Consider the following 27,736-nt stretch of genomic DNA (forward strand, 5'->3'; position numbering starts at 1 on the left):
TAATTTTTCAGAAAATTGTATTATCCATGGTTTTATGGTTGACTTCCCACGTGGGTAATTACACTTTGTCTGAACAAATTATTCTGCCATTTCAACTAGATACGGTTTGCTCAAGTTCCTCCTATCATGAAAGGATACTGAACTGAACAGCTGCTGACTTAAATCCTGTCGGAGAACGAGGTGGTGCCTACACATATGCATGTATACTTGTATCCCAGCTAGCTTCATGGGGGGGGGCTTTTAGGATTTTTGGGTTGAAACATGCTGATTGAAGATCACAAATTGCAGTGTATCATACCTAAAAAAACCCCAACCAACCAAACAAAAAACCCAACAGCAGAAATGCCTTTACGTCTCTTTCCTGGCTATTTTAGTTTCTATTTTGAAAAGGCCACTTGGAAGGTTACGTTACACATCAGTCAGTCTGACAGAGAAGTAAGAAGTCATTGTAAGGAAGAAATACTAAAAAAGGTATTTACAGCACGAGTCTTGAGTATGTAACATGGCTCCCCGCAGCTGTTCACTGAACATTACGTCCACTGGTTTACTTTAAGGAACAGACAGTTCTTAAAGCCACAATTTAACAACAATAGAAGCAAGTTTAATCTATACTGTTTGCCGCCTCCCATGAAAATCGTAAATCTCTGAGTCAAACCCATAAATTCAATGCAGCAAATCATGGCAGCAAAAGGGCACCAGCTCTTATTTCTCTCACACAATTTGCAAGTCTGCCTAAGAAGTTTTCTGGTTTGCCCTGTCACATATATTTTTTCCAACTTTGTGTGAATAAGGTTTGGTAAATTAAAAGCCTTCTAAAAAAAACCAAAACACCAAACCAAAAAGCCCCCAGAAAATCAAGACAATAAATATCTTCAAACAATGCACATTTCCCACAAATATTACTGAAATGTGTTAGTCTAAGCATATTTGGACAAAAGCCAAAAGTCTGTAGTTAAACCAGTGTTCTCTTAACTGTGGGACATGACCCTTGGCAGGAGAGTTGGGAGAAAAGACGTGTTTGGGAAGGGGAGGGGGGAGAAAAAAGCAATGCCAAGACAGGTGCGTGAACTGTGATTGTGACTGGGAAGAAAGCGGGGTGCAAATGGGAAAGTTGTTTTTTTAAGAGGGACCCACGACAAATTAGTTTGAGAAACACCGACTTGTGCTATAAACCACAAATAGAGTAACTCATATCTGAAATAACGGAGGAGAAATCGATGAAGCCTGTTCAGATGCTTACTGCTTAACATACAACACAGTAGACTATAAAATCTACAAGCTAGCTCATTGCTCCACTCAAATTAAAGAATATATTTCTTCCTATGGTGAGAAGTTATCCACAACCTCAGTAAGCCTACAGGGTCCCTCACACCTAAAGGAACAAATGCATAAGCACTGAATTTTAGTTTACGCCCAAGCATTTCTGAACTAACCTGTCTAGGAAACAAATAAACAATAGATTTTCATTCATTTAATTGACTGTCCACTTAGCTTATGGCTCCGCATGTTTGCACACTGAGAGGTATAGTATTTCTCCCCCAAGAGCTGTTCAAAGAGAGTTAGAAGACAATCAAGAACAAGAGGTGACTGAAGCATGAAAGAACAATGGATATAATATTATATACATTAATATGTATGTAATATATACAGGTATGTTCATTCATTCACTTTGCTTACCATATTAGCAATGATGTAGCTTTCTAAGGAGAGAACATCAGGGGAAAAGGAAAGCAAAGAACAATACTTCAGAGTTACAAACTTTATCTTTCAAGACTTGGTGTGCATAAATGTTTGCTGTTTCTCCTAAATCAGCAAGTACTTCCAAGCCACCCAGATCCCAAAAAAAATTTTCTCCTTCAAAGCTGAGCATATGCAATGGCACCCAGAACACAACTAAAGGAACTTATTTCCAAATTGTCACTAATAACATTCTGCTGCCAGATTCCTACCTTTCAGACTGGAAACTCCCAGCACGAGCTCTTTGTTTGATCCCAGGTTTCATCCAAAGAAACAGAAAATCTGTAGAAGTAACTAGGATTGACTTTGTAGGTTCAGTTTTAAGCTTCATCCAGAACACAATTCACAATTATGACTATTTCAGGGTGGGATTTTTGCTCTTTACTTCTCAATCTAATGCCAAAGTGCACACAAAAAACCCCAAACAATTCCAAAGGAAACTGTCATCAAAAGTGGATTAACTGCTTTATTCATAACTCTTCTACTTGAAAAATTCTAATCTGACATCTACTGCATTGTTGGGGATACTGCAAACAAACAGAGCAAACAGACTGGAGATACTCCATCTGCAGTACAGAGTGAGTTTATCCAATTTGTAACTTCTGCAAATTGTAAGAACAGCTGCTGACAAGGAAATCTAAAGCAGAACATCACATAAAGGCTGGAATGTGAGAGATTTGACATAGCACATCTATTTAGGTTTGTGTGTATTCACACAATGTCTCCTCCCAGTCCTAAACCTTCTCCTGTATTATTTGAAAGTCACTGAAATTCTTTAAGAGCTTTGCAGCTGGAAAATATGAAATGTGTATTCTTAGAAAATTTTAATTCTTACTTACACAAATGAAACACAGAGGTACATCTAAGAAAGTATTACATATTCACAGGTGCTAACAACTATAAAGAAATCCAACGCACATTGGTTGTGTAGGACCTACATACATATAAATAGACAGAAGTTTTGGTTCTGGAGGATATGGAGGCAAGGTAATTTAGTAATAAGTCCACTTTACTGATTAGAGTGCCACAGAACTCATAAAACTTTTAAAGTAGATAGGAGTTGGGATTGTTCCATCTTAATCCTTCCCTTTGAAGTAATGCAATTATTTTGGACATAAAAACCTATTCTTAGGGATTTAGAAACACACAATTGTACTCACCCATAAGATTCTAAAACTCAGAATTCGTAAGCAGTATGGTTCAACTCTAGGAACAATCAATTACTTGCTTGCCAAATTCCCATGTTTTAGCTTTAAAGAATCTTTCGCCATTCCCCCAACAGTATTTTTAATACCTCACATGAATCTTGTTTTTGCAGGAGATGAAGTAAAAAACCAACTTTCTTAGAAATGACACAAGCATCTATTCCTGTAGTTACCACCCTTGTGAGCTACATAACTTAAAAAGGCTCAGGAAACGAGCAGCATGGACTTTAAACAGCAGCAATGCAAAGGTACCTGCCTTCAGCATTCAGTTCAATATAATGCCAAAAGCACCACCTTTATTTCATATACACCCATGTTGTACAATCCCCTAAGCAAAAGTGAAGGGCAGATCGCTATAGTTTCATGACAGACTGGTATGACAACTATATCAGATGTTTTTAATTAGGGGAAGGGGACACACGGGAGACGGGACACAGATGGACATAGTGGGGACCACAAACAACCAAAAATGGAGGGACCATGATGTTAAACACAATGACTAAAAATACTTTTTGGTCAAAAGTGAGAGTTCTCGCACATCAACTATGCTAATAAAATAAATTACCTTCCCCCTCTGAATCTGCCCCTAGGAAGCAATCCAGTATTCCTCCCTTTCTTCTTTTCACCAAGTTAATGGACAAGCTGCATAAACTGACTTCCTGCAGAGTTAGAAACAACAAGTCTCAGTTACGCTGCCTTTCCTTCGTGTTAAAGGTACGGGCTTTGGTTCCTTCACTGCTACCCATTGTTACTTCCATGTCCCCCAAACAAGCATGCAAACAGAGATTATTACTGCCAAACTATGCACTTTTAGCAAATAAATTTATTCTTAGAGCCTCCGCCTAGTCCTGGTCCACAGAGAAGATGAAAATTACTCCCACAGCTTAAGCAGCAATACAATCAGTGGTAAGGATTAGAAGCTCCAGTGCTTGCTGTGTACTGATGATCCACATGGTTGAACTTCAGAGACACAGGCAGACACATTTGGTGGCTGCAGATTTAAAGCTTCGGCTGCCAGGGAATTTATACACTCCTGGTTATCCTCTGTGGAGTACAGCCATCATATTTGCAGCCAAAAAACCCTCCATTTGGAATGTATCAGAAATAGACACAAAGCTACACACATACTTCTGGTTCACCTGAAGGATACCTGGAAGAAACAGAAGTCAAATATTCCAACTATACTGGCCCCTCTCTGCAAGCAAACTGGAGCTTCCCCACTTAACAGCCATTTAAGTAGGAAAAGCTCCACCAAATGATGATCAATGCCAGGAATAAATATATATAAATAAAACCATCCAAAATGCAGCTTTCTGAGGAGGCATTCTTGAGAATGATTCTGAAAACTGCCAGTCTTGAGTAAAGTTTACCTCAGAATTTACCTGATCATCAAGGCTGATTTTCTTCTCCTAGAGTTTTTTCACTCTACAAATCCACGTATTTTGTCCCTAATCGTGCTGTTCAGCCATCTCTTTAAACGGAATAGCTTCTGCCATCAAGATTGTTGAGGTTTTCACAATGAAAAAAGGATGAAGAGAAGACACAACACATTCAAATATTCCTGTATGCTCATCTCTCTTCAGTACTTGGATTTGAAAAGCATTAAGTATTACTAAATCTTACTGTTGGAAAAAATAATACCACGAAAATGTGTGCGTTTTCCCTGGCAAACTCCTTAGGCATCATGTGCTATCAAGTCCCATGAGGTTTTTAACTACTAAAAAAGGGAACCTAAATACAATTTTAAAAATAGAGATTTAATGTTTTAAGTAGTATTGAAACTCCAGTCTGACTGCATTCAGTTTCCGTTCATAAAAGTCATACACTATGGATATCACACTTTATAATACACTTGAACAAGTAGAACAGTTTAAAAGATGCATTTTTCCTAAGTATTTCATACTAACTGCTTTTGAAAGTAGGCCAAAGCAAAGGTCACACATTCTATCCATACGGTACATGGCTAGTTCAGAACTGCCATTTTCATACTAATTAATACGCTACTTGACAAGAAATGTGATAACTGCTAAAACACTGACACAACCTGTACCACAGCCTGCTTAGGCTTTAACGTACTTTATTGATGCCATTTGCTTAATTACTATTTAAGCTCTTGCAATATATTTGTTCTCAATCTTTTCCATGAAGGATTGCTCTTAGCCAGTTCCTAGAAACTTGGAGCACTTTTTGTTCTTGTATTATTGGTTAAAATCGGATTATCCAATTTAAAAAAAAACTATGGTGAAGAAAATCTGTAACATTTAAGTTTTCAGTCAAAGCAGCTTTCTTTTAAACGATAAACCTCCATACACACTAATAAATAACAACAGGAAATCCCGCCTTGGGAAAAATAACAGGAAACCTAAAATCAAATGCCTGATGTAGACATGCAGGTTTGGTATATGGGTCTGCTCTCTCACCGCCTACCCTGACAAGATGCTGGGATGGTACAAAGTGCATTTAGCCTCAGGAAAAATACCATGGCTGTGCTGCTCTGAAAAAATTCCTCTGGTTTCTACAGAAGTAGCACCAATAAGATCCAGACTCATTCCACACCAAACCCTTAACAAGTGAAGGGAACCTGAAGAGAGGGTATCCTAAACTGTAATTTCACCTACCTTGCTAAAATTTCCAGAAATAAAAAAATCATTTTAGAATACTACATCAAACATGTAAGCTGTTCAAGGGGGGGGGGGGGGGGGCCAGAATCAGCAAAGACTTGTTTTCTTGCATAGCATTTCTATTGTGGTAACACCGGAAAGCTCAGGCTAGGCTAGGTGCCAGCATGTGAGACTGTAACTGATTATTACCGTGGCATATTTTACAATGTCCAGTCAGAGACCAGTATGTTCCCATGGTGTTACTTATACATGTAAGGAGGACAGTGACAATCCTGAAGCCTTAAGACTGGGGAAAAAAACCAAACCAAACCAAACCAAAAACATCCTCAATTCCTTCTCACCTAATTCTCTGTGAAACACCTTATGAAGCACTGACCATTAAAAAATAAACAGAAAATACACCTGTTGCATTGCATTTTAAACAGAGTCATCATGCGACTTCTCCCTGCTCAGAGACTGGGGAAACACACATTCATCTCCTGTCTTATCCATACCCTGTATCGATAACTTTGAGGAAGTCATTTAATAAGTTTTTTGCCTTGGCCATGTAAAATAGGATAACAATTTCCTTTCCTCCAGTTTTCTATGAAATAATTTCAGATAGCAAAGTACTCGGAGCAAGGACACCCTTTGACGCTGTGTACATACACACACCACACAGCATAATAAGATGCAGATTTGAGTTCATGTCCTTTGATGATACTCATAGTAATTAACAAGTTTTACAATAAATCCATAGTTTTAATCCTTCCTCTCTTTAAAAGAGGAGTGCTTGGGCTTTACACACAGATTTAATTGATTATTTTTTTAGTCTACATCTCAGATAATAAAACTTTTCCAAACTGCCTAAGTTATAAATCTTGACCCTATTAAGGCTTGTTTTTCAGCTTTGCAGGAACACAAGCAGAAAAAATCCCATACACCTAAATAAATAACTCAATGCAGAGTTGATATACAGGAGCTAAGGCTGAGTATAAAAGAAAATAGACGCCCAGTTTGCCACATTAAAATTCGTGGATTATTTGCCTGAGTTGTTTTGATTAGTAGTAAGGTGTGAGGTTAAGTTATTTTAATAGTATAATCAGTGTAACTGGTGATAAGTGCTGATATAAATTTGATAAGAATGATTTGAAACCTCAATTATAATCTACTGAGGCTTAGGGAAAAAACCCTTACAAAGTTACTATGTGCAACATTTAAGGATGAACAAAGGTCACGTTTAGAGGGGCAATACCCTGAGCTTTCCACAAGGTGATGTTCAAGATACTGAATTACAATGGAGCAGAAACAGGGTGTCAAGTCAGGTAAAATAATCGTCTGCTCTGATTTTAGCCACAAGGTATATTAACTTTCTCTTATTTTTAAGTAAACAGTTAGATTTGTGTAATAATTTTACCATGATTGGACAGAAACCAATCAAACAAATACAGCAAGTATTATCTGAACCGTATTTAATCTCTGCCTAATCTGATGATCTTCAGTACTCCAGCCCAGATCCTCCAAGGCATGAAACACATCAAATTCACTGCTTACCAGTGTTCTGTAAAATAATGAATAAAAAGCTTCAGAACTGATTTCTCTATTTACAAATACACCCATGTCACACCAAAGTATACACACCCACAGAAGGAAGGCAGTCATACTAGGTCTTTATTATTTCCTTTTGAACTCTACCATGAATTCCTTTTTCCTTCCACCTCTTAGACAAATCATAAAATAAAACAGAATTAAAGAGAAAGAACTCAAATGAAAATTATCAATTGGTGTTCACACGGCCACTACATGATACTATTTCCTTCCTATATGCTTTAATTACATAATTTTCCTCAATATTATGCCATATAGGCTGTTTTACACCAAAAAACTTAAACCAACACCTCCTATCTTTCATTTAATGAATTTTAATCAGCCTCAGAGTACCTATAAAAAAAAATTTACCACTTCCACCCCACTACCTATCTTTTAAAGAAGGAAGCGCACAACTGGTACCAAACTTTACAATCACATATTAATGCACAACAGTATGAAAATTAAAAATGGAATACGTCAGGTTGTTAAAACATGCTGAAGATAACATAAAACTTTCTTCCCCCTGGTTAAAATGTCCCTTAGATAAACATATCCATTTAAAATAAATAATTATTTTAAATGCTTTAAATACTTTAAAATGAAGCTGTTCAAGTACTACTTAACATATGAAAAATACACAGAAACTTCAATTTGAATGCTTGAAGTGTCCATTAATAAAGTCACAATCCATGGATCTCACTTTGTAACACTTTTGAAAAGGAGACAACTTGAAGAAATCCATTAAGCTGGAAGAACATAATCATCGTATCACACTTAAAAAAACCAATCAATTACAAATACAAAGGTCAGGCTTTGAAGCAGTCTGGGCATCGTACAATAATTCAAATTGTTGTTCATTTGGTATATATAGGTATTTATCTGAAAATATATTACTACTATTCCTTCTGCCTTGAAAAGGTTAAGGGATCGATACTGAAAGTACGAGACATGAATAATATTAGTATCTTTACACAAAATACTACAAAGCTAAAAGAAATATTTGAAAAATACTATACTCTTTAATAAAATGCTTCTATTACATCGATACTCACAGTGATTTCTCTGAAATCAGACACTTTCACCCTAGACCGTAAGATTGAAGCGATTTGAAATGGAAATATTTCCTGTCCACTCACTGCCAGTTTCTGTTCCCAGAGTGATATAACAGATGACATCCAGTACAATAAATTCTTTTATTAACCATAAATTTGAGACTGCTTTAGGGATTTGAAGTGTTCAGTTTCATGCTGAAAAAATGTAATGTTATCCACAGACCATCCGTATGTGTAACAAAAACAGAGCCACAGGTTATGCGACTTTGATCAAATTATAAAAAAAAATCTTTTGAATTCAAAAATACTTGAAAAAACATTTACAGTAATTCTTTAACCTCTTATTTTTAAAGAGCTACACACACTGATCTTTTTCCATAGAAAACAATCACTTTAACAAAAACGTCTCTAAACAGAAAGTTAATACCATGAACAAGTTTCCTTCTAGCAATCATCTTATTTAAGAAGCCAGAACCGCAACATAATAAGCAACATTTAAATACACAGATCAAAAAGTTAAACTGAACCTGTATTTCAAACTTTTACTTGACTTCCTTTTAGCAAAGAAACTGAATATATAAATAGCTAATCCTAAAACACTGAACAGGAAGATAAATACAATACAGAATATAAAACTCTTATCAGTTTAAACCTTCATCTCTTACAATAAAATTACATTACTGTAGCAAATCAAGAAGTAGATCCAAACAGCAAGTTTCACTTCCAATATAAATGATAACTAACAATAGGAATACACTTGGATGTGATTGTAAAATATAAACACAGAAACAATACTTTTCTCCACTGTAACAAAACCTAACCATACTGGGGCGAGGTGGGGAATTGTACTTAAAACTACATATGAACTTTCCGCATAGAAGCATGCAAATAAACTACTGGAGTTTACATATGGCTAACTTCTGCGGTTGAATGGAATCTAACAATGCCTTAAAAATATATACCAAATGTAACGTGGCTACACTGAACAACAGTCATTCATATCTATCAGCACGGTTAGATGATACTGGGTGTTATTCTATCACTTATTTTGTGGCTTTGATTCCTACATTTACTGCCAGAATGTAATAAAAAGCAAGTTCTGCCCTTGCAACTCATTCTTTAGTGAGCTGAATGCCCCATTTCCAAACCTCTGCATGACATTTCACGGCTAGTGGTCCTCATTGAAAGAGAACCCCAAAAGTGAATGGCATGATTAGTGAATTACTCTCACAAATGCAACTATATGGAGAAACCGAAGCTATCCCAACTTGCATTATTCCTAACTAATGAATAAAAGATAAAGGTTTTGTTTCCACCGATGTTCTGAAGAAGCATGGAATAATAACTTTTCACCTGTTATGGGTCAAGCTGTGTTAGGTGTTTGCTTTGTCTTTTTTTATTCTAACTTTTTTTGTTGTTGACATATTACTCCTGTCAGAAGGTAAGCTAAGGTAAAGACAATTATTATTATTAAACACCACCAACATAATTTGCTGGAAAAATGTAAACAATAAAGCAAAGGCATAACTATTTTGAAATAGATCGTGTTACTGATTTTCTTTGAAAAGCATCTTAGCTAATTATTTTATATTATACAAAAGCAAAACGAGATAGTATTACAAAAGCATCAGGGTGTACATCTGGCCCTTTCTTCTTTTGGGGCTGTTAATACATATCTTGTGAAGCAGTACAGTATCAGGAGGCTTCAGATAAAATTCTGATGCAGTAAATAAAATCAAAGCTCTTTATAATGGGGAATAATCCTTAACTGTACTCCATAATTGTCAAGTTTGTTCATAGATACTGTACTAATGGGAGATGCTTCATCAGAGCAAGATAAGATATAGAGTTCTGTAAGACCTAGTGGGTCATTCTGTAATTTTAGTGGTAATTCTGCCCAAATTCCATTCCCAAACTATAGGCTGTATAGCAAACTCCACTCCTCGGGTTACAAATGGATACGCTACCCTTCATTTCCTGGCAGGAAGGGCTGTATAGCCTTACCGTGCTCTCCGTGTTCCACCACAGCGCTGGCTGCGTGTCTACAGACGCTGAAGTGATTTCTGAAACGTCATCATCTTCTTGCTTATGAAAAATTCACCGTTTAAAAAATGCTCGCATGAAAAATCTTGTATAATTTCAACTTTAAAGTTTCATATAAGCTCAGTATACTAACCTCAAACTCTTTTGATGAGGTACTTTTTTAAAGGTATCTAAATTAACAAACCTCAAGGGTGGGAATTTTAAAAGTATCTGAATAGTTACATGGAATATCACAAAATTAGCTTATGGATTTCCCAACTCCCCTGCCTAGTCCTTGGCTCTTTTTTCACGTTGTACTTCACTACTCCTGAACAAATACTTAGCATAACTGCATGGGGACCTCATTTTATCCATGTCATTGAAATGACCCCAGTTGTGAGAAGGGGAAGAAAAAAAAAATAAAAAAAGAAGGGACACTTTCAGTTTAAACTGTTTTAATTATGTGATTTACAAAGCAGCTCACAAACAGGTGCACCAAAACAGGTGGGGAGGGAAGGGCAAGCAGCAGCACTAAAGTGGGAGGAAGTATATGGGAGTGAAAGTTTCACTAACCAGCTTCACTGCTGAGTCAATATAAAATGTAACTACAACCTAAGCCACAAAAGAGAACAAATCCCATTGAAAGTTAATAGGAGTTAGGGCACTCCACTCCTTTTCAGAATCCCGCTCCAAGCTTCCAAAGATCTGCTCACACTTACAGGGTGAAGCTTAAATCACACATTTACACCCCGTATCTCTAAGACTTCAAGGCAAAACCCAGCAGAAGCTTGAAAACTTTGCTAAAAAGTCTGCGATTCAGCAATGCCTCCTTCCCACACTGTATTTAAAGCTCATCCAGACAGAGTAGTCTTTATGTTCTGAGTAAATTGCACAACTTCCCAGTTCCAACTTCCATCCTCATTTTGTTACTACTGCCTGTAATTAGGGACAAGCCCAGACAGAGAGATAACATTGATCCCTGTAGAAACTGGAGGAACATGAAGCAGTGCAAAGCAAGGGCTTTCAGAAGATACAGACTGGCACCTGAGTAGCTCAGACAGGGGAAAGGGATGGAATTCTTCATTGTCTGGGCAGCTGTACCCAAAATAATAAAAAAAAAAATTAAAAAATCTATCCCTGGGGTCCTATTTGTAAAGTATGACTATGTCATAAACTAAGATGTAACCTTACAGTGCCCTACTTGGTCTGTAACACACCATATGGGTTGTTCCAGGGCATACCTACACAGCGCTGAGATTGAAGATAGCTATTAACAAGAAAGCCGAAGCATCAGAAATTGCCACACTAGCAACTGCTCTGCTTTGGGTCAGCCAAGAACACAAGCACGATGTCCCACCACCACTGTTACCTTACTTCTGGTGTTCAGCTCACTGGCTCCGTTAGTCTGACCATCTGCAGCACTGCCCTGCGCTAACAAGATGCACCCAAAAACTCCTCACATGGGGTGTTACTGTGGAAATAAACTGTGTTCTGAACCTGCACCCGGGTTTAGAGGGTAGAAACGTTCCCATATGCACAAAGAAGCAGCCGGATAAGAAGCTTGTTTTTCAAGTTTGCAAAGTACCAGCTTTTGCACCGCTGTCAGTCCCAGCTGTTTTTAGTGCTAGGTAATACCAAAGCGCCAAGCCTACTGAGGTATAAAAGACAAAATTCCATCAAAAGGGAAGTCAAAGTTTTGACGCTGATTTTAACAGGTAGAATTTTAGCTCTTTAAACAAGAGAAAAACCCAACAAACAACAAAAACAAAACCACTCAACAAAACCATTAGTATTCTACGTTTAAAAGGAAAACAGATTGGAGTGTTGTTTCCACAAGTAGATGACAAATAGATGCCTGCATGTAGTTTGTTTAAATCATTGTCTAAAATAAAAAGAATGTGACTATTAAAAGTCTCTGAAGTTGTATTTTTTTATGTTCTCTGATTCCAGGCCAGTCACACCTGGAATACATATGTTTAACTGAGCAGCTGATAGCTTCTATTTTAACAATTGAAAAGATTTACTGTTTGGACCTAAACATTCTCCTATTATGAGTTCCTATTAGCTAAACTAACTTAACATATAATTTTAACCAGCGTTACTTAAAAAAAATAAAATAATTCTATTTTAGCCTGTAAAATTACAATCATAAAAAGGGGACTTGTACAAATCAGATTACTCTTTGGAACTTTATATGCAAATAAATGAAACTGAACTTCACTATGGACATGCAAACACAGAAAAACATTTCCTTTCCTGAATCCCAGAATCTAACCAAATGGCTTGTTTCAATCTTTGAGTTCTAAAACCTTAAAAACTCAAGAAAGTAAGTTTCTTTTATAAAGGCAGGGCGTATTTTAAGTGACAATATTATGAGTTTGGGATTCCCATGGAGGACTAAAATCCTCCATTTGAAAATACAAAGCAAAATTAATTAGCGATCACAGTTTGAGTGAGAAGTATTCTTGCAAAAAGTTCTTAGAAAGGATCACCTTGAATGTGTTTGATGCTGAGGAAATGCCATAACTTTTCTTCACACAAAAGCAGTCATCAGGAGAGCACAACCAGATGTTAAGTTTTCTTTTCTTAGTTTCTGTAAACCTCTGTGACCTCCCTCAAATTAAAAAAGGGAATAGCATTTTTAAAGCCACGGGAGCTATCATTAGTGAAGCATTCTAAGGATTTTCATTAATTCATAGCCAGCCAACCAGGAATTTTCCCACAGCCGTACACAAAAAAAGTCAGAGAAGTCATTGATTGCTTGGTTGGATTTGAATGTAGTCAGAAGTAAGATCAGAAATATCTAGTCCCTCCCACTGATACAAGAGTGAAGAACATCAGGAAGGTCAGAAATTAAAATCCAAGCCTGCCCACCAACCACGAGGGAAATCCAGCACTGCCACATTACAGTGGGCACAGAAATGATTATTATATACAATTTCGTGAGGTAAGAAAATCATATAGATTGATCGATAGAAATCCATTCTTTGGAAACACTTAAGCAGAGAATGTGCAGTTCCAAGCAGAACTGTGTGTCTTACCACCTCCTCCACATAGTCAGTACCTCAAGATTTAAGTTCATATTGTCCAGTTATTAGTATCAACACCCACGATTTGTAGCAACTTATGAGCTGGTACGCACATTAGGTTGGAGCCCTTTGAACTTTGCATCTCCTCATCTGTCCCTTACAGCTTGTGTGAACGCAGGGTTCCAGCACAGGAGCTTGTACTTTCCATGTTAGACCATCAGAATACAAAGGTTACAGCAAACAGAAGAACACATTTGCACAGCGTTTCCCTTGAAGACATTACAATGACCTCTGCGTTACTGCGACACGGTACGTGCTGCACAGCATTTGTAAAGGAAAAGGCCAGGTACAGACTCAAAAGACCGCTGACTTGAAGGCTCCATGCTGCCAACAAGAAGGTGCATCTGTCAACACAGAGGTCAGCATTTCACAGCCACCTCTGCACAACGTCAGATCACCAAGCTCTACAAATTTGATTCAGATCAGTCACAGACACAGAATTCTCATTCTGTCAAACTAAACCAAACATACATTGCAGACCTTATGCTTTCAGGCCTGCAAGAGGAGATACAATACCTGATCTAGCATGAAATCGCCTAGGACAAAGCTACCTCTCATGTCTATTTGGGCACATTAGAATAAGCAGCATGAGTGATGTGCCTCAAAACCAGATCTACTGTCTTGCTGCATAGCAGCCCAAGAGCAAATCCGTAAGAGTACGAAAAATAAAGGCTGCTCATGCACCTACAGCTTTAAACTTACGAGGTAACATGAAGAAAGATTGTAACGTGCATTTAATAGATGACTATGACAGGTATTCTGTATGTTCAATACCCATTTACGAAGTACAGATAGATTTTGACGCTTTATTGAAAATGTTACTTACTTGTCTTGTAGCCTTGTAGCCAGAAACAATCTGTTTTTCATGCATAGGTGAGCTATCAGTCTTTTTCTTCCTACCTGCCCTAGAAGTGCATGGCCCTCTTCTAAAAGGTATTGATGGCTTTTCAGAGGTACAGCGTCCTACAGTGAAATGAAATTTGGTCATCTAAAAGAAAGAAATCCCCGTCTTCTACATTCTGTGTCACACACACCTGCAGGCTGATACTTAACCTTGTTGTACTCCTTATTAAATCTCTGCATAAACCTATTCAAGAGATTTTGCTAGCTAGCCATGATTCCAGCCCTAATAATTGATAACATACTAAGAAAAGGATTTCATACATAGTTCTTTTGACCTGAACATTATAGATTATGGAACTCACCTAGGGTTCCTTTGGATTGTTTAACTCAGGCTGAAGGAGGAACAGACCAGTTTCATGTCCTGGATAGCTCTGGCAGGAGCAGAAAACTACTTTCCTAAGCCAACAGAAGGAATTCACCCACTTGTTTGAAGATATTCATCACCTAGTATCTAAAGAGCCTACCAAAGAATGGAAGGGATCTAAAAAGTACAAGAACAGCCACTTACGTGTCCTTTACTAGAATCTAACACAGCATTTTCAGTTTCAGTTGTGTGAAAAATCTTCATCAACAGCCAAGAGATGCAGAAAAATGTGGGTGACCATTGAACGGGATACCAAACTAGGATGCAGACACTTTCTAGCCACAAAATTAGCTTCCTTTTGCTATCCCCTTACTACCTGAATGATGCACCAAGAACAGAGTACCAAGAGGCAGTATTCTGGCATACCAATGGGGCTTCTGCACCATTATCAGCACAAGGAATAATCAACCAGGATGTCTGGAACAATTCTCTGGAGTCAATAGTGATATAACTCTGTAACAGCCTTCAAGTGAGACAGAATTCCAAAGAATACAGTATCTCCTGAAACACATGCTGACACTTACTAAACCTCTACTCTAAGCTTTAATTATAAACATTCAAGTCAAACTCTGAAAGAACAAATCCCTACCTGCACATCTGATTTTCCTCTTGCTCTTGGAATCTATCCATACATTGGAGAGAGGTGACAGGAGGACTAGAATAATGACACAACTTGTGCATGTGGCTTCTGTGTACTATTGCTTATATTTTAAAACATTGTCATTAACACAAAAAACTTCTTGTTAATCTGCAGTTTTCCTTATCTTGGTCTGGAATTTGCTTCTATGACGCTTCCTCTGCGAGTTCTTTACATGTGTTGGGTTTGTTGGGGTTTGTTTCAAAACTAATAGCTGAAATTTGTTCTTAGAACATCCTCTAGTTGACCTGGCCACGCAACCTGCTCTAGAACTTATTCCAAGATGATCAGCTGAGCCTCATCTTGTTCTGTTTTTACCATGACAAGCTCCCCCCTTCCCCGTGCCATTTCAATCTCTTCTGCCTCCAGCTTGGTTCTGTTCAAAAGTCTAAAGACTGTACTTTGGGCAGGGATGAGAATTTAGTCAAACCCTGCACAGGTACAACTGACAGTTGCTGCTGGGCTGACACCTGCTCCACCTTGCCTTGTCCTAAGTATTTCATTTTTTAGTGCTCATTCTACTAGATGGGCTCTGGCTAAACTCACTTCCAACAATTTCTCTGAGGTACTATTAAATCACAGTAAGTTAGTTTCCTGAGAATCACATTCTTCATTGCTGTCACACCGCAAAGTGACCAGAAGCCCCCTGCTGTTTTTCAGCCAAGGAACAGGGCATTTGGGACAGTATCTCCCAGGGGTATTTGATACCACCAAACAGGACAGGCCCCATGAACAGAGAGGTTAACACACCAGGTCTCAGCTTGCCTTCAGAGCTTGGGTGGCAACTGAAGCAATTTGTAAGAGGCCCACTCAAAGCTGGTGTTACTAGAAGACTTCACAAAAAACACCGAATCAGAGTCGTCAGATGCACCTTCACTGTGACGCTGGTTACCCCAAGCCCTTTTCAAAAACATAACTCAGGCCCTTACCAAGACACATGACCAACCAAGAAAGTCTGTGTTCAAAGTGTTTTTAAGCCAGATGTGAAAACACTGATGATAGGCTAAAACCAAAGCCAGTTAAGAATCTGAAATGATGAAGTATGAACTTTGGAAAATACAGTATTAAAAATTTACATATTTATTATGTGTACTGATAGCTTTCTGAGTTTTGGTGGCAAACAAGAAGTAATTTTTAAGATAGAACACTTGGTATACACAGATCTAGAGAAAACTGGACAGCCACTGAAGTTTAATAAGAAATACTTCTTAACCGTACTTTCCTCGGTTCCTTAATCACTGTCTACACAGTTTGACTCACTTCCAAAAATTACATCTGCTTGTTTTATACCAGTACACCCATTTGATAAGGGGCATCTTCTCCAATCCATGGAGGTCAGCGATACTTTTTTAAAATCCAGAAATGATGTCTTTAGATATGATGTTGAAAGTAAAATGTATTAAGTACAACAGGTTCAATCATGTTAAAATACACATCTATACCCTGGCTTGACTGGAAGAATTTTGGATAATCAGAGTGATAATATATATGTTTCTGTTAAATATTGCAGTAAAACTACAGAAATGGGTCTATCCATTACTGCCATAAGCCTGTATTCACTATTTTAGTAAGTAAATATCTCGCTCAAGTCTTCATGAGAAAATCATGTAGAAGTTCTGGATGTCGATAGGGGTGACTCCTATTGAGGAGAGCTCGAAGAGACAAAAATAGCTGGAAAATGTAACAATTGCAAAATACTACATGGATAAAAGGATAAAATCCTTTTTCAAATTTGCATTTAAATTTTGATCCTTAAAGAAAGTCTCACATTACCATAATCTGAAATTAACTACTTAATATGCACTGATCTAGCCATACTTCCTTGTTTTAAGTCACTGTAACTTGCACTTCCATAAAATAATTTTTCAGAATTAATACAGGGAGAAGGAAAAAACAAATAAAACACCCAAGTATTTGATATAACTTTAATGTGTTTTTTTTAGGTGTGATGTATTTATGCGTGATGTACATTTTGAAATGTAAAAACAACACGTGGTATAGAAACATCAGCATTTGCCTAAAGTTTCAGAAAAAATTGTATTTCAAATACACTTCATTATACTGGTAGCAGTACACATAAAACCAAAGCAATACACTTTAAAAATAAAATATAGTTTTACTTTTAAAAACTAAAAATGGTATTCAAGCTTAACAATTCTCTAGTAATACTTCCCACTCCCCTTACCTTGTTTGCTTCTAAAAAAAACCATGCTAAATTTACAGGTAAAATTCAGCCTCTGAGCAGAATTAAGTAGGCAGGTTCACATCAAAGCTTTGTTTCATCATCTTTAGACTGATCTGCTAGAAAAGACATCTGGTCCTTATTAAACACCCTTTAAATGTTGCAGTTTTAATTAAGCAACATCCATGTTATATTAACGTTACCAAATAATGAACTAAAGAAAAGTTAGTATTGTCTAATCATGACTGCTTAACATCTTTTCACCAGTGAACTATAAAGTATTAATCTATTAAAGCAGGACTTGTTCTTAAGTGTCTCAAGTTTTTAAATTAGTAAGTCTGATACAGTAGTTACTACACTTAAAAGCAGGGAATGGAGTTCAACATCTAAACTAAGGGACATGATCTAGAGAGGAAATTGAGGAAATCTGTAACAGTCCTAAGAGACATCAGCTGCAGAAACCTTGTTAAATCAACAGCTTATGAATTGGCATCATATTAAAATTTCCCAATTTCACACAAATATACAAGGAAATATAAATTTTTGTTGTTAATACTGAGAGTTACATTTCAATTACATAAGCAGGCTTATGTTTCCATAATTTTGTTGTCTAGGTTGTGTGTTTGAATGCCCATTCTGAAAACAAAGCATTTAAACTGTAGAACCACATCGTTCCCCAGGAAACATTCATCTGCTTATTTAAACACTAACATATTAGTGCATTTTTAAATTAACTTAAATAGGCAGATGGTCATCAACACTTTTTGACACTGCAGTAGAAATGGGGTCACATTCTCTGCTACATTACTTGATAAATGAAACTCAAAATAACCCCAACCCAACCCTGGAGTGATCTTGAAGCCAAATTCTAAGCTAAACAAAAGTAATGCAGATGCCTACCTGCATGACTGACCATGCTTGCAAAGCCTTGCACTCAACATGTTGCATTATATCTAATCAGAGAATGCACTAAGCTTTAAATGACACATCTAATCAATTCTAAAATGCTATCACATTGTTGTGTGCACCAGTGAAGAGAAATCTATTGGTTCTAAGAATTCAGAAAAAATGGAGGATACAGAACTGCTGGCATCCGGTCTGCAGAGCTTTCAAGCTACTCTGGAACTGTCTATAGATTAAAGAACCCCTGATGACAAACATTGACACCTTCCACCATGCTTCATCTTGGCTCTGTCTTCTGCTCAATACCCTTTAAAATTTTTAAATACTCTGCAAGAAAAAAAACCACCTTTTTTTTAGCTGTTAAAAAATATTAAGAAATAAGCGGAGGAATTTAAATCCTGGTGAATTCTTTCTTACCATTTCAGATGGTATTCAAGCTACTAAATAAAGTTCCCAAAACATATATTTAGCTGGGAAAATAATTTCAGTATGACCTAGCTCTGTACTTAGAAAAATCCTAGCTGTGGAGAAGAATGAGTGTGTGTTGGGAAGGATGCTTGAGGAGATAAATCTAAGGACACAGCAGCATGAGCCTAAAGAATAAAGAGACAGGCAGAGCTCCTGACAGTGGAATGGTAGGAAATGGGGATTTTCAGAGTCTCTGCTATGAAAGAGAAAAGGAAATAGAAATCTCCTCAAATAAAGAGCATAGAAGATGACACAGGAGGAGTTTCAGGGGAGAATGCACGGGAACAGAGACCCCTAGTACGCCTAATAAGCTTTGCTTAGCACAGCAAAGGAAGGTACAACTCTCTGCTAACAAGGGGCTGGGGGGGGTGGGTTGCTAAAATGCTGTATTATTTATTCTTTCTCATCATACAGTCTCATTAAATTTAAGCTTTATACCGAACACGGTTCACTGCCAGGAACTTCAGAGGAATTAAACATATGAAAAAAGTTACTCATGTGTGTAGTTCCATTAGAATCTACAAAACAACTTGAGAGTAAAGTTACTCATGTGTTTAACACCGAATAAATGAATCTGAAATATATTCAAATCATCATCAGAGCCCAAGTCTGTTGTCTCTGTATACCTCATGGCTTGTTTATAATATGAAAAAAATTGGAGAGGTTACTTTTCCAGAATAGCTCCCCACGTGGACATACTTATTCTAGATTAAAAGAGGCCCTTCCCCAACGTATTTTTTCCTGGATAAAGGTATGCATATGATGTAGTAAGACCATTCACACGGAAAGCTACGTTGCAACACTACTGTGCCTCAAGCAGACATTCTACCTTAATCTGAAATAACATTAAGTGTAGGAAAACGTTAAAATTTCTGTTAAACATCAATGAAAGAAATCCCAAGACTTAGCAGTCAATCCAAATTCTAAAATCCTGGACTCACTGAAATCACTGATAATACTTAACAACAGTAATGTTACTCATCCTCATATTAACTGCTTTCCTGCTGCAGACATATATTGAGCTTGCAAGACAAATGCCAGAGTGTTACTAGAGGAGGCAATTAATACAGGTATGTATTTTTGCGATGGTAGTTGGGGGGAAGGGGGAAAATCACATCTAAAGACTTTACATTTGAAAATATTAGCTATTAAGAATAATTTCAGAAGCTGTGAATTAAAGTATTGAATACTTCTTTACCACAATCTTTTAGCCCTAGTCCACTAATACGTCCCCATCAAGTGAAGCTTTTACTCCCACAAAATACTGAGGAAAATTAAAATTGTATTTTGCAGAGTGAAAGGAAAAGGAGCGTTACTTATTATAAATGTACCAAGATGGAATGCAGATTTTCAAAAATAACACTCAAAACAATAAAAATTATTCACCAGGGTGGAAAGCACACCACACATTCTTTTTTTTAGCAGAGGAAAATATCCAGCATGTATGTATCTAAATGTACAAACACCCAGCTATCTACATTTTATTTCTCCTTAAAGAACTATTAAAAGTTAACTGATATTTTTCTAGACTGTTTATTTATGCCATTGAGAATTACCTCAATTCAACTGCTTCATTTCATGCAATCCTAACATTCCATACAGAGAAAGTAAAAATGTCTAGATTTATCCATTCCCTTAACATATATTAAAATTAGACATTACTTACAAATAACCTGCAATAAGAATATCTATTTGAATAGGCTACAATTACTTCAGGGCTTGTGTCTTTTCAATCAGTCAGTGTCCCTGCAGTGTTTAGAGCGGCAGAGGGGAAGTGGCCTGTGGTTAAACAGAGGAAATACCAAGGAATTTTAATAGAGCAAATAGTCTCTTTACTTCCTACAGGGTACTACTTCAAAGGCAACCCTGTTCCAGAGCAGACAATGTGTTAGAGGGGCCATCAGTCATTTAATAGTATGTCAAGTCTACTCAAAACTTACATGCAGACCAAGATAAATACCACAAAACTGAGACAATGGGCATCATCCTGCAGTCATTACTCTAATAAATGCTGCCCTGCCTGGATTATGCAGCAAACGCAAGCAAGGCTGATATTACAAAATCAGGCTATGAAATTATTACTAAGCAATCAGACAAAATAGCTAATAACTTGGCTAGGGAAGTCTGAATTTGAAGCTGAAGATATAATAAAAATAGAAACTAGTACAATTTTTTAACAAGCTGGAATATTACATCTGTTGTGAGCAATAAAGACAAAGGGGGTTTTATGGTAATTGGAAAGACATTAATTTTTACTGATCTAAAAGCCAGTCAAAAAAATTATATTAAAATAATTACTGTTGTGCATTCAGGTTTGATACAATGACATTAATTATGTAATAAAAAAAATCCGATACAAACTGCATCTGCATATTTCTAAAAACATCAAAATACACTGACCAATGGTTATGACTTTTAGTAGTGATTGTTTACTTAATAGCTGACTTGACAAACTTGACAGAAACATACACAGTGGTCGTTATAAGCCTGTAGAGTATCCTGCCTACCTCTGGTGAAAAATACAATAGACATACTGAGCCAAAACATTTTATTCCTATTTCTCAGTTAAAAAAACCCAAAACCACCTAATCGGGGAGTTTAAACGTTCATCAGTCCCATCCAACACAAAGATCTAGGTCTTAAGCTTTACCAGGGTTTGAAGTTTGTTTTTCCACACTCTTCTTTTACACACTTCCCAATGCTTTCGCCTTTCTAAACCGTGCCCTACAAACTTGTGAACCGTGTGTCGCAGGAACGTTCTCAAAGGATCTGATCTGAAACCAAGAAAATCCTTAGTGACAGCCTAACAAAAAGGAAAAGCAATGAAAGTCAGTTGTGCTCCCTCCAGCCCTCCTGGCTCACCACGCTCCAGCCACATTTGGGACCAGACACCAGCGGAAAGGAAACAACAAAACACACACCACGCAACCCCAAAGTTATTTTAAAAAATCAAAACAAGGAAAAGCAATCAAGTCTGACAGCAAACCACACCAGAAACAGGGACAAGAGGCAAGGACCAGCAACAAAACGTTTATCACCTTCCTCCCGCCTTCCCCCTCCCGTAAATTTCCTACATCCTCTGTATAACGATCAGGCCCGAAGCTAAGACCCCAAGCCGGCCTCGAATCATTAAAATAACAAAGCCCAAGCGATGGCTTTTATCCTTCTGGCAGCACAGGTCGAGCTAAGGAAGGCAGAGCGCTGGCGGTGGAGGACCTGTTGAGTGACTTCTTCACACCCGGTGGCTACGGGCTGCCTCCCTCCCCCAGGCGAGAGCCCAGCAAACGTGCCTGCCCGGGAAGTGCCACCCTCCCTCCCGGCTCCCGGCCGCAAATTAACTGCCAGCTGCGGAGCCCTGGAGCGACGTAATCAGCTACAGGGGACGAAGTTCCCTGCGGGGCACCCCGCGCCCGCACCACCTGCGCGGCTCCGCGCCCGCAGCTCCCGCACGCAGCGCCGGCCGCAACCCGCCCCGCTCCACGGAGGCGCCCGCCTTGCGAGGGGAGCCAGCGGCAGCACTTTGCCCTACTCACCCGCCCTCCGCACGCATCGGCCGCCGCCCCCCTCCTGCCGCCGGCTCCTCCGGCGAGCCGGTGACCAGCGAAACAGGCGAGGAGCGCGAAGAGGCAGGAGGCGAGCCGCAGCCCTGCTGCCATGGTCCGCAGCGAGCCCGGCAGCGCCGCAGCGCAGGCAGCCAGCGGCACCGGAGGCGGGGGGCTGCCGCTGCCGCCGCTCCGTGCATGCGCGCCGCGGCCCGGGGGCGGGGGGCTCCGCCTCGGCCGGGCCGGGGCGCAGGGCTCGGCCCCGCCGCCCCCGCCCCGCCGCCCCAACCGCGGGCGGGGGGGCCGCTCTGCCCGCCCCGAGCCTGGGCCCGGGCGGCCGCGGCCGGCGGTGACAATGGCGGTCAGCGGGGCGCCCTCCTGCCGCTGCCTCCGCGTCCGCGGGCGCGACGGCGGCTTGTCGGGCTGTCCTGCGCGGTGGCGGGGCCGGCTGGCCCCTGGGCGGCTCTCCCGGCCCCCACCTGGTGCGCCTGATCCGGTCACTGCGCTGCGGAGCGGGACACAGCCCGCGGGAACCTGTGGATGGGGGCTGCCGGTTTTCACGAGCGAGAAAGGCACGGTGCTGCTGGGCTAACGGGACTGATTGTCATGGAACCGTAGTCAAACAGGTTCCAGCACTTTGCAAGAACAGGACCGGAGGCCAGCACGCAATCACAGACAGTTAACAATTAAAGAGTAACGTGTGAAATATTAAGACGAGCTGGAGGAATATACAATAGTGGAATTCCAGTTGCAGGCAATGCAACGTAAGTTGGACGCAGCAATAAGCATTTCAGCTTTTTCAACTGGGGTCCCTACAGTTAATTTTGGTATTACGTGCTTTGACCAAAACATCTGTCTTTAAGAGAAACTGAATCACATTTCTAATAAATTTCAAATGCAAGCTGCTGTGATACATCAGTGAATTACACCACTTACAAACCCCTTGCCTGAAATTCTCAGTCACGTAAGAGGCGCAGAAGCCCACGGCTCCTCTGAAGCACAGAACCACAGTATATAACCACAGCTTGGAAGGGACCTCAGAGGGTCATTAGGTCTAACAGTCTGCTCAAAGTTGTCCTAACTTCAGTTTTAGCTCAGCCTCAGGTTTCACCATACCTCACATGGCTTAACTCCAATTATTTTCCAAAATGTTGATTTTTAGTTATCCTGTTGGTATGATTAATATTGGGTAAAAACATAATCCTAATGGAACAGACAAACCCACGAGTATTTTATTATAGAAGACATTATTGTTTGGATTAAAATAGTATGCAAAACCACCACTAAGCCAATTAGTTGAATAGAAAGATGACCAGTCGGTAATTTTAAAACTGGTACTGGTTTTACACCTATCATAGGGTTTTCTGTCCTTTGAGACTATTGGCAAAATAGTACAATAAAACTCAAACTGTTTAAGTTGACGAATCACAGCTCTTGCAGTCACAGTTACCTTTGAAAACAGGTTTGTGACTTCAGGATGGCCACAGACCTTCCTTGTGACATGAACAGAACTTGGGTTCTTGCCATTAAACATTTTTTAGCATGAACCGGTGATTAGGCCACAGTCCTTTTAAGGCTCTGGGAACAAATGATGCTTACTTTTGGTCTCCATTTCCCCTGCAGGCTGGAATTCTGAAAAAGGGAGTAGTAAGACTACTCATTCTATAGGTGGAATTTCACCCATTTTATGACTAGATGTTTCCTAAGGTCAAGTATATCCCAGACCAGAATTAAAGTTTAGCACATGTTTTTTCACGGTACACCTTACACTTCTATCTGGGTATTCTTGATCTACTTTCTCCTTGCATTACTCAGAAGTGACCAAACAGGCTTGAAAACTATATAAGCCTCTTTTTTTTTTTTTTTTTCCAATCAACTCAGGCTGTATAAAAACTGTAAATAACTAGCCCTTTTAATGAATTACAAAGGACATAAAGCAACACAATATCCCGGCTAGAGAAAGGAAGACATAGATACAATTTACTTACAGGACAGGATCACCTCTGCTGCCCATAACCACCTATGACAAGCAACGACTCCCTGTTGAACGCATCTCCATTGACCTGCAAACAGATCTCCTTCTAAACTATGGGGAAATCTGTTTGGCATTTCCTGTTAACAGGGATCCAGACTGCTGCAGAAACTGAATAGCTGAAGTGAGAACTAAGAGGAAAACTAGCATTATCTGTCATATTGATGCATTAGCCTACAATTAATATAAACAAAGCCACAGAATGAACAGTGACATTTCCTAGGTAGCAAGATAACTGAAACCCCCTTATCTTCCATTGATTATTACACCGGCAGTACCCAGAAAGCAGCAAAACGATTAGTCTTACTTACTAAGACCTCAAACTCATTATTAGCACAAAGCAAAGATGCCATCTGACAAAATCAGCATTGTTGACTAAACAAAATGACACATCTAAAAAAAAACCATCCATACTGCCACCACATCCAGCTCACTAACATGAATGAACTGACTGAATATAGAATTATTTCATTTATTCGTATGCATTTAGAACAATTTCCAGTGAAATCTTTTGTGGAAAGGGGTAGGGGAGAGATGGGAATCAAATGACAGCAGTAACGTTTTTAGCTAGATTCTCCAACATGCTGCTAGCTAACATAAGGGCAAAAGTGGCTGTGGGGACTCCACTTTTCTATAGGCTCTTTTGTCCTTTTTACAACAATCTCTTGTTTCCAAATAGTATAGAACACGTAATATCCAAAAGTCATGGGTATCAATATCATTCATTCTACAGCTGGTTTTGGTTGCCACTCCACCTTCTTGCCTAAAGCTAAAAACCATACTATTTTTTTCTTCCCATTTCTGAGCAGCTGTCCCCAGATGGAGGGAACAGTGAGAACTCAGCAGTTCCTATAAAAACAGGAATACTCATGTAATAAAAAGTTCTGATAATACGGTTAAAAATTCCCTACTGAAATTTTCTATCGCTCAGCAAAAATTCGTTCTTAGACTAGGACTTGGAAGTTGTATGCTCTGTTCATACTTCAGATTTCTAGCACTGAAATCTCTCCCAACAGAAACTGACCTTGACTGCAAACGGAGTTATGCAAATGGCTCACTTTTGGGCCAGAAAGCATGCATCAGGTTTGTAGAAATATTCAGTTTAGTCAATCATGACTACTGCAATATCACACTCGTTATAAACACCACCCACTGTTAGGAAATGAGGATAAGCTACAGTGAAGCAAGCAGACAGTACACTAAAAGATCAGTAGTATCTCTGAAACCTCTTGCAGGTCTGGAATCACGAAGATTCACCTCACTCTCCATAAAAGCACAAATGAGATTCCAGAACAGAAAGCCTGCAGTCTGGAACTTCATCTGGCAGATACTGGAAGGCAGAAAACCAGATCTTTTGAAAATAACTGCTTACTGAAGTGTCCCACTTACATGGCCATGGTTTACCTAAGGAATGAACATCTAGCATAAAAAGGGAGGAACAAAGATCTTCCAGTATCAAACCTAAGAATAAAATTATAGTGTGTGAAATGGATGTGGACACCCTCAGCAAGGTCATGAACATTCCCTCCAGTGTCAAGGATCCCAAAAATTCTACTCTGATGGAATCTTCCGTATTATAACAGGCCATAGTTTTAAAAGATCTGGCTAAGTTCAGTGATAAGTAAGACAGTGATCCCAGGCAGTACAATTGAATTGAAATTTTAATCAAATCCATCAATTGTTATCAATACTTACCTTATTCAAGGAAACTTTTAAATCACTAGGTCTTAAGAAATGTGCCAAAGATTCATGAAAAACACTGAGTTCTGAAAGGAAAATCTGTATTAGTAATCCCACTTTATAGACAGGGAAATATAAGCACAGAGTGATAAAGATGCCTGCTGTTATGTCTTGCAAACTGCTCAAGGCTAAACCAATAATTAGATTTGGAGTCAGGAAAGACTCTGCCCCCTCATAAGACAGGAAGACCCCTGGGTGTAGCGCTTTTTGGTTTTAATTTGCTGCTTTCTACAGACACACAGCCTACTTCCTAAGGTCATCCAGACATTACCAATGTGTGCTTAAAATGGTGTGGGCCATGGAGCCCAGATCCAGCCTCCAGAACAATCCCATCCAACTGGCTGCTTCTGTCTTGTGAGTGGCAAAGAGCCCAGCATGCGGTCCTGGCAGCCAGCTGCCTCCCACTGCGTCCAAACATTTATCTGCATTTCTGGAGTAGGGGCTGCTGCGTCCAGATGGGACTTGAAAGTGGAATTAGATGCATGAATTCTGCTTTGACACTGGCAGCCACCACTTCTATACCCAGATGCTTTGCAGCAAGTCCTGAAATTGAGCATCCAGCCCTTAATGCTGAATAAACTAGAGCTTACAGAATCCCCTCGAGTGTACTGGCAGTAGTATTTCTCTTCTGCTCACTTTTTATGTCGCACTGTCATGTTTGAGGTTTTTCCTTTAAAATTTCAAGTCTGTCTTCAGGTATTTGGGGATGTTTTGAGGCTTGTAGAGTTCAGAGAGTAGGGAGTGACTGGTCTTGTGACCTTTCTGGATGACTTAATGTCTTCTACAGGAAATTGCACTTAATGACCAAGGAAGTCTTAGTCCTATATTCTAAAGGCTCAAGTTAGCATCAGATGTAAAAGTTATGGTGAAAAGAAACTGACTGAAGTAAACCAGTCATTATATGACAATTACCTCTGATCACTATCAAAATACCAATTTATTAATGATATCGTCATATAATATTACCACTCCCCAGACCTCACAGTTCTCTGTACTGTATACAGAACAGCTTGTTCTGCTGGTAGAGAATGTTGCAGTCCAATGTCAACTCCCTTTATTTGTTTAGTTTTGCATCTGGTTTACTCATATGAATATAATAAAGGAACAGACAGCTCAGCTCTCTGAAAGGATTCAGCTTACTGGTGAGCCACCAAATGCGCTCCTCCCTGCTCCGAAAGCATGCTGAATTGACTCACTCTGTGGCCACATGTCATTTCTGAGAAAAGCGGGAGCAGGGCAGGATCACATCTTTCAGCGACAGTCTTCTGTTACACAGGATTAGGTGTAATACGAAACTGCACTTTTAGAGAAAAGTAGATTTGTGATGCAAAGAAAGCTAAAAATTGCACAGAAGCATCATTTTTCAATAAAAATTTTGTTGAACTTGAAATATTCCAGACCAACAACTGTATCCCCAAACTTACGTATGTTTTATTCTTTAGCAATTATTGAATAACTTTTAATATTAAATTTAAAAATATTTTTCAGCAATATAGGCATTTCATCTCAATCTACTATTAAAAAATGCAAATCAAGATCCCCACAATGCTGCTTGAACGAATGCTAGAAGTGTTAATAAAGTGACATTTATACAAAAGTTTCTCAGTTTCACTTCTAATCTCTATCCTTTCTTATTGCAGCACAATACTTTCTATCCAGACAGCTTGTGA

At 38.9% G+C, this 27,736-nt stretch overlaps 1 protein-coding gene across 1 annotated transcript in view; it reads right to left on the reverse strand.

Moving 5' to 3' along the window:
- IL17RD (interleukin 17 receptor D) overlaps window positions 1–22,561 on the reverse strand; it is a 50,622-nt gene extending 28,061 nt beyond the window's left edge. The window contains exon 1 of the mRNA XM_055709897.1: window positions 22,286–22,561. Within this exon, the coding sequence (XP_055565872.1) occupies window positions 22,286–22,408 (123 nt within the window). The 5' untranslated portion in view covers window positions 22,409–22,561. The remainder of the gene's footprint in view (window positions 1–22,285) is intronic.
- Between the last annotated feature and the right edge of the window lie 5,175 nt (window positions 22,562–27,736).

This window comes from Falco cherrug, chromosome 4 (assembly GCF_023634085.1).
Source record: "Falco cherrug isolate bFalChe1 chromosome 4, bFalChe1.pri, whole genome shotgun sequence".
NCBI lineage: Eukaryota > Metazoa > Chordata > Aves > Falconiformes > Falconidae > Falco > Falco cherrug.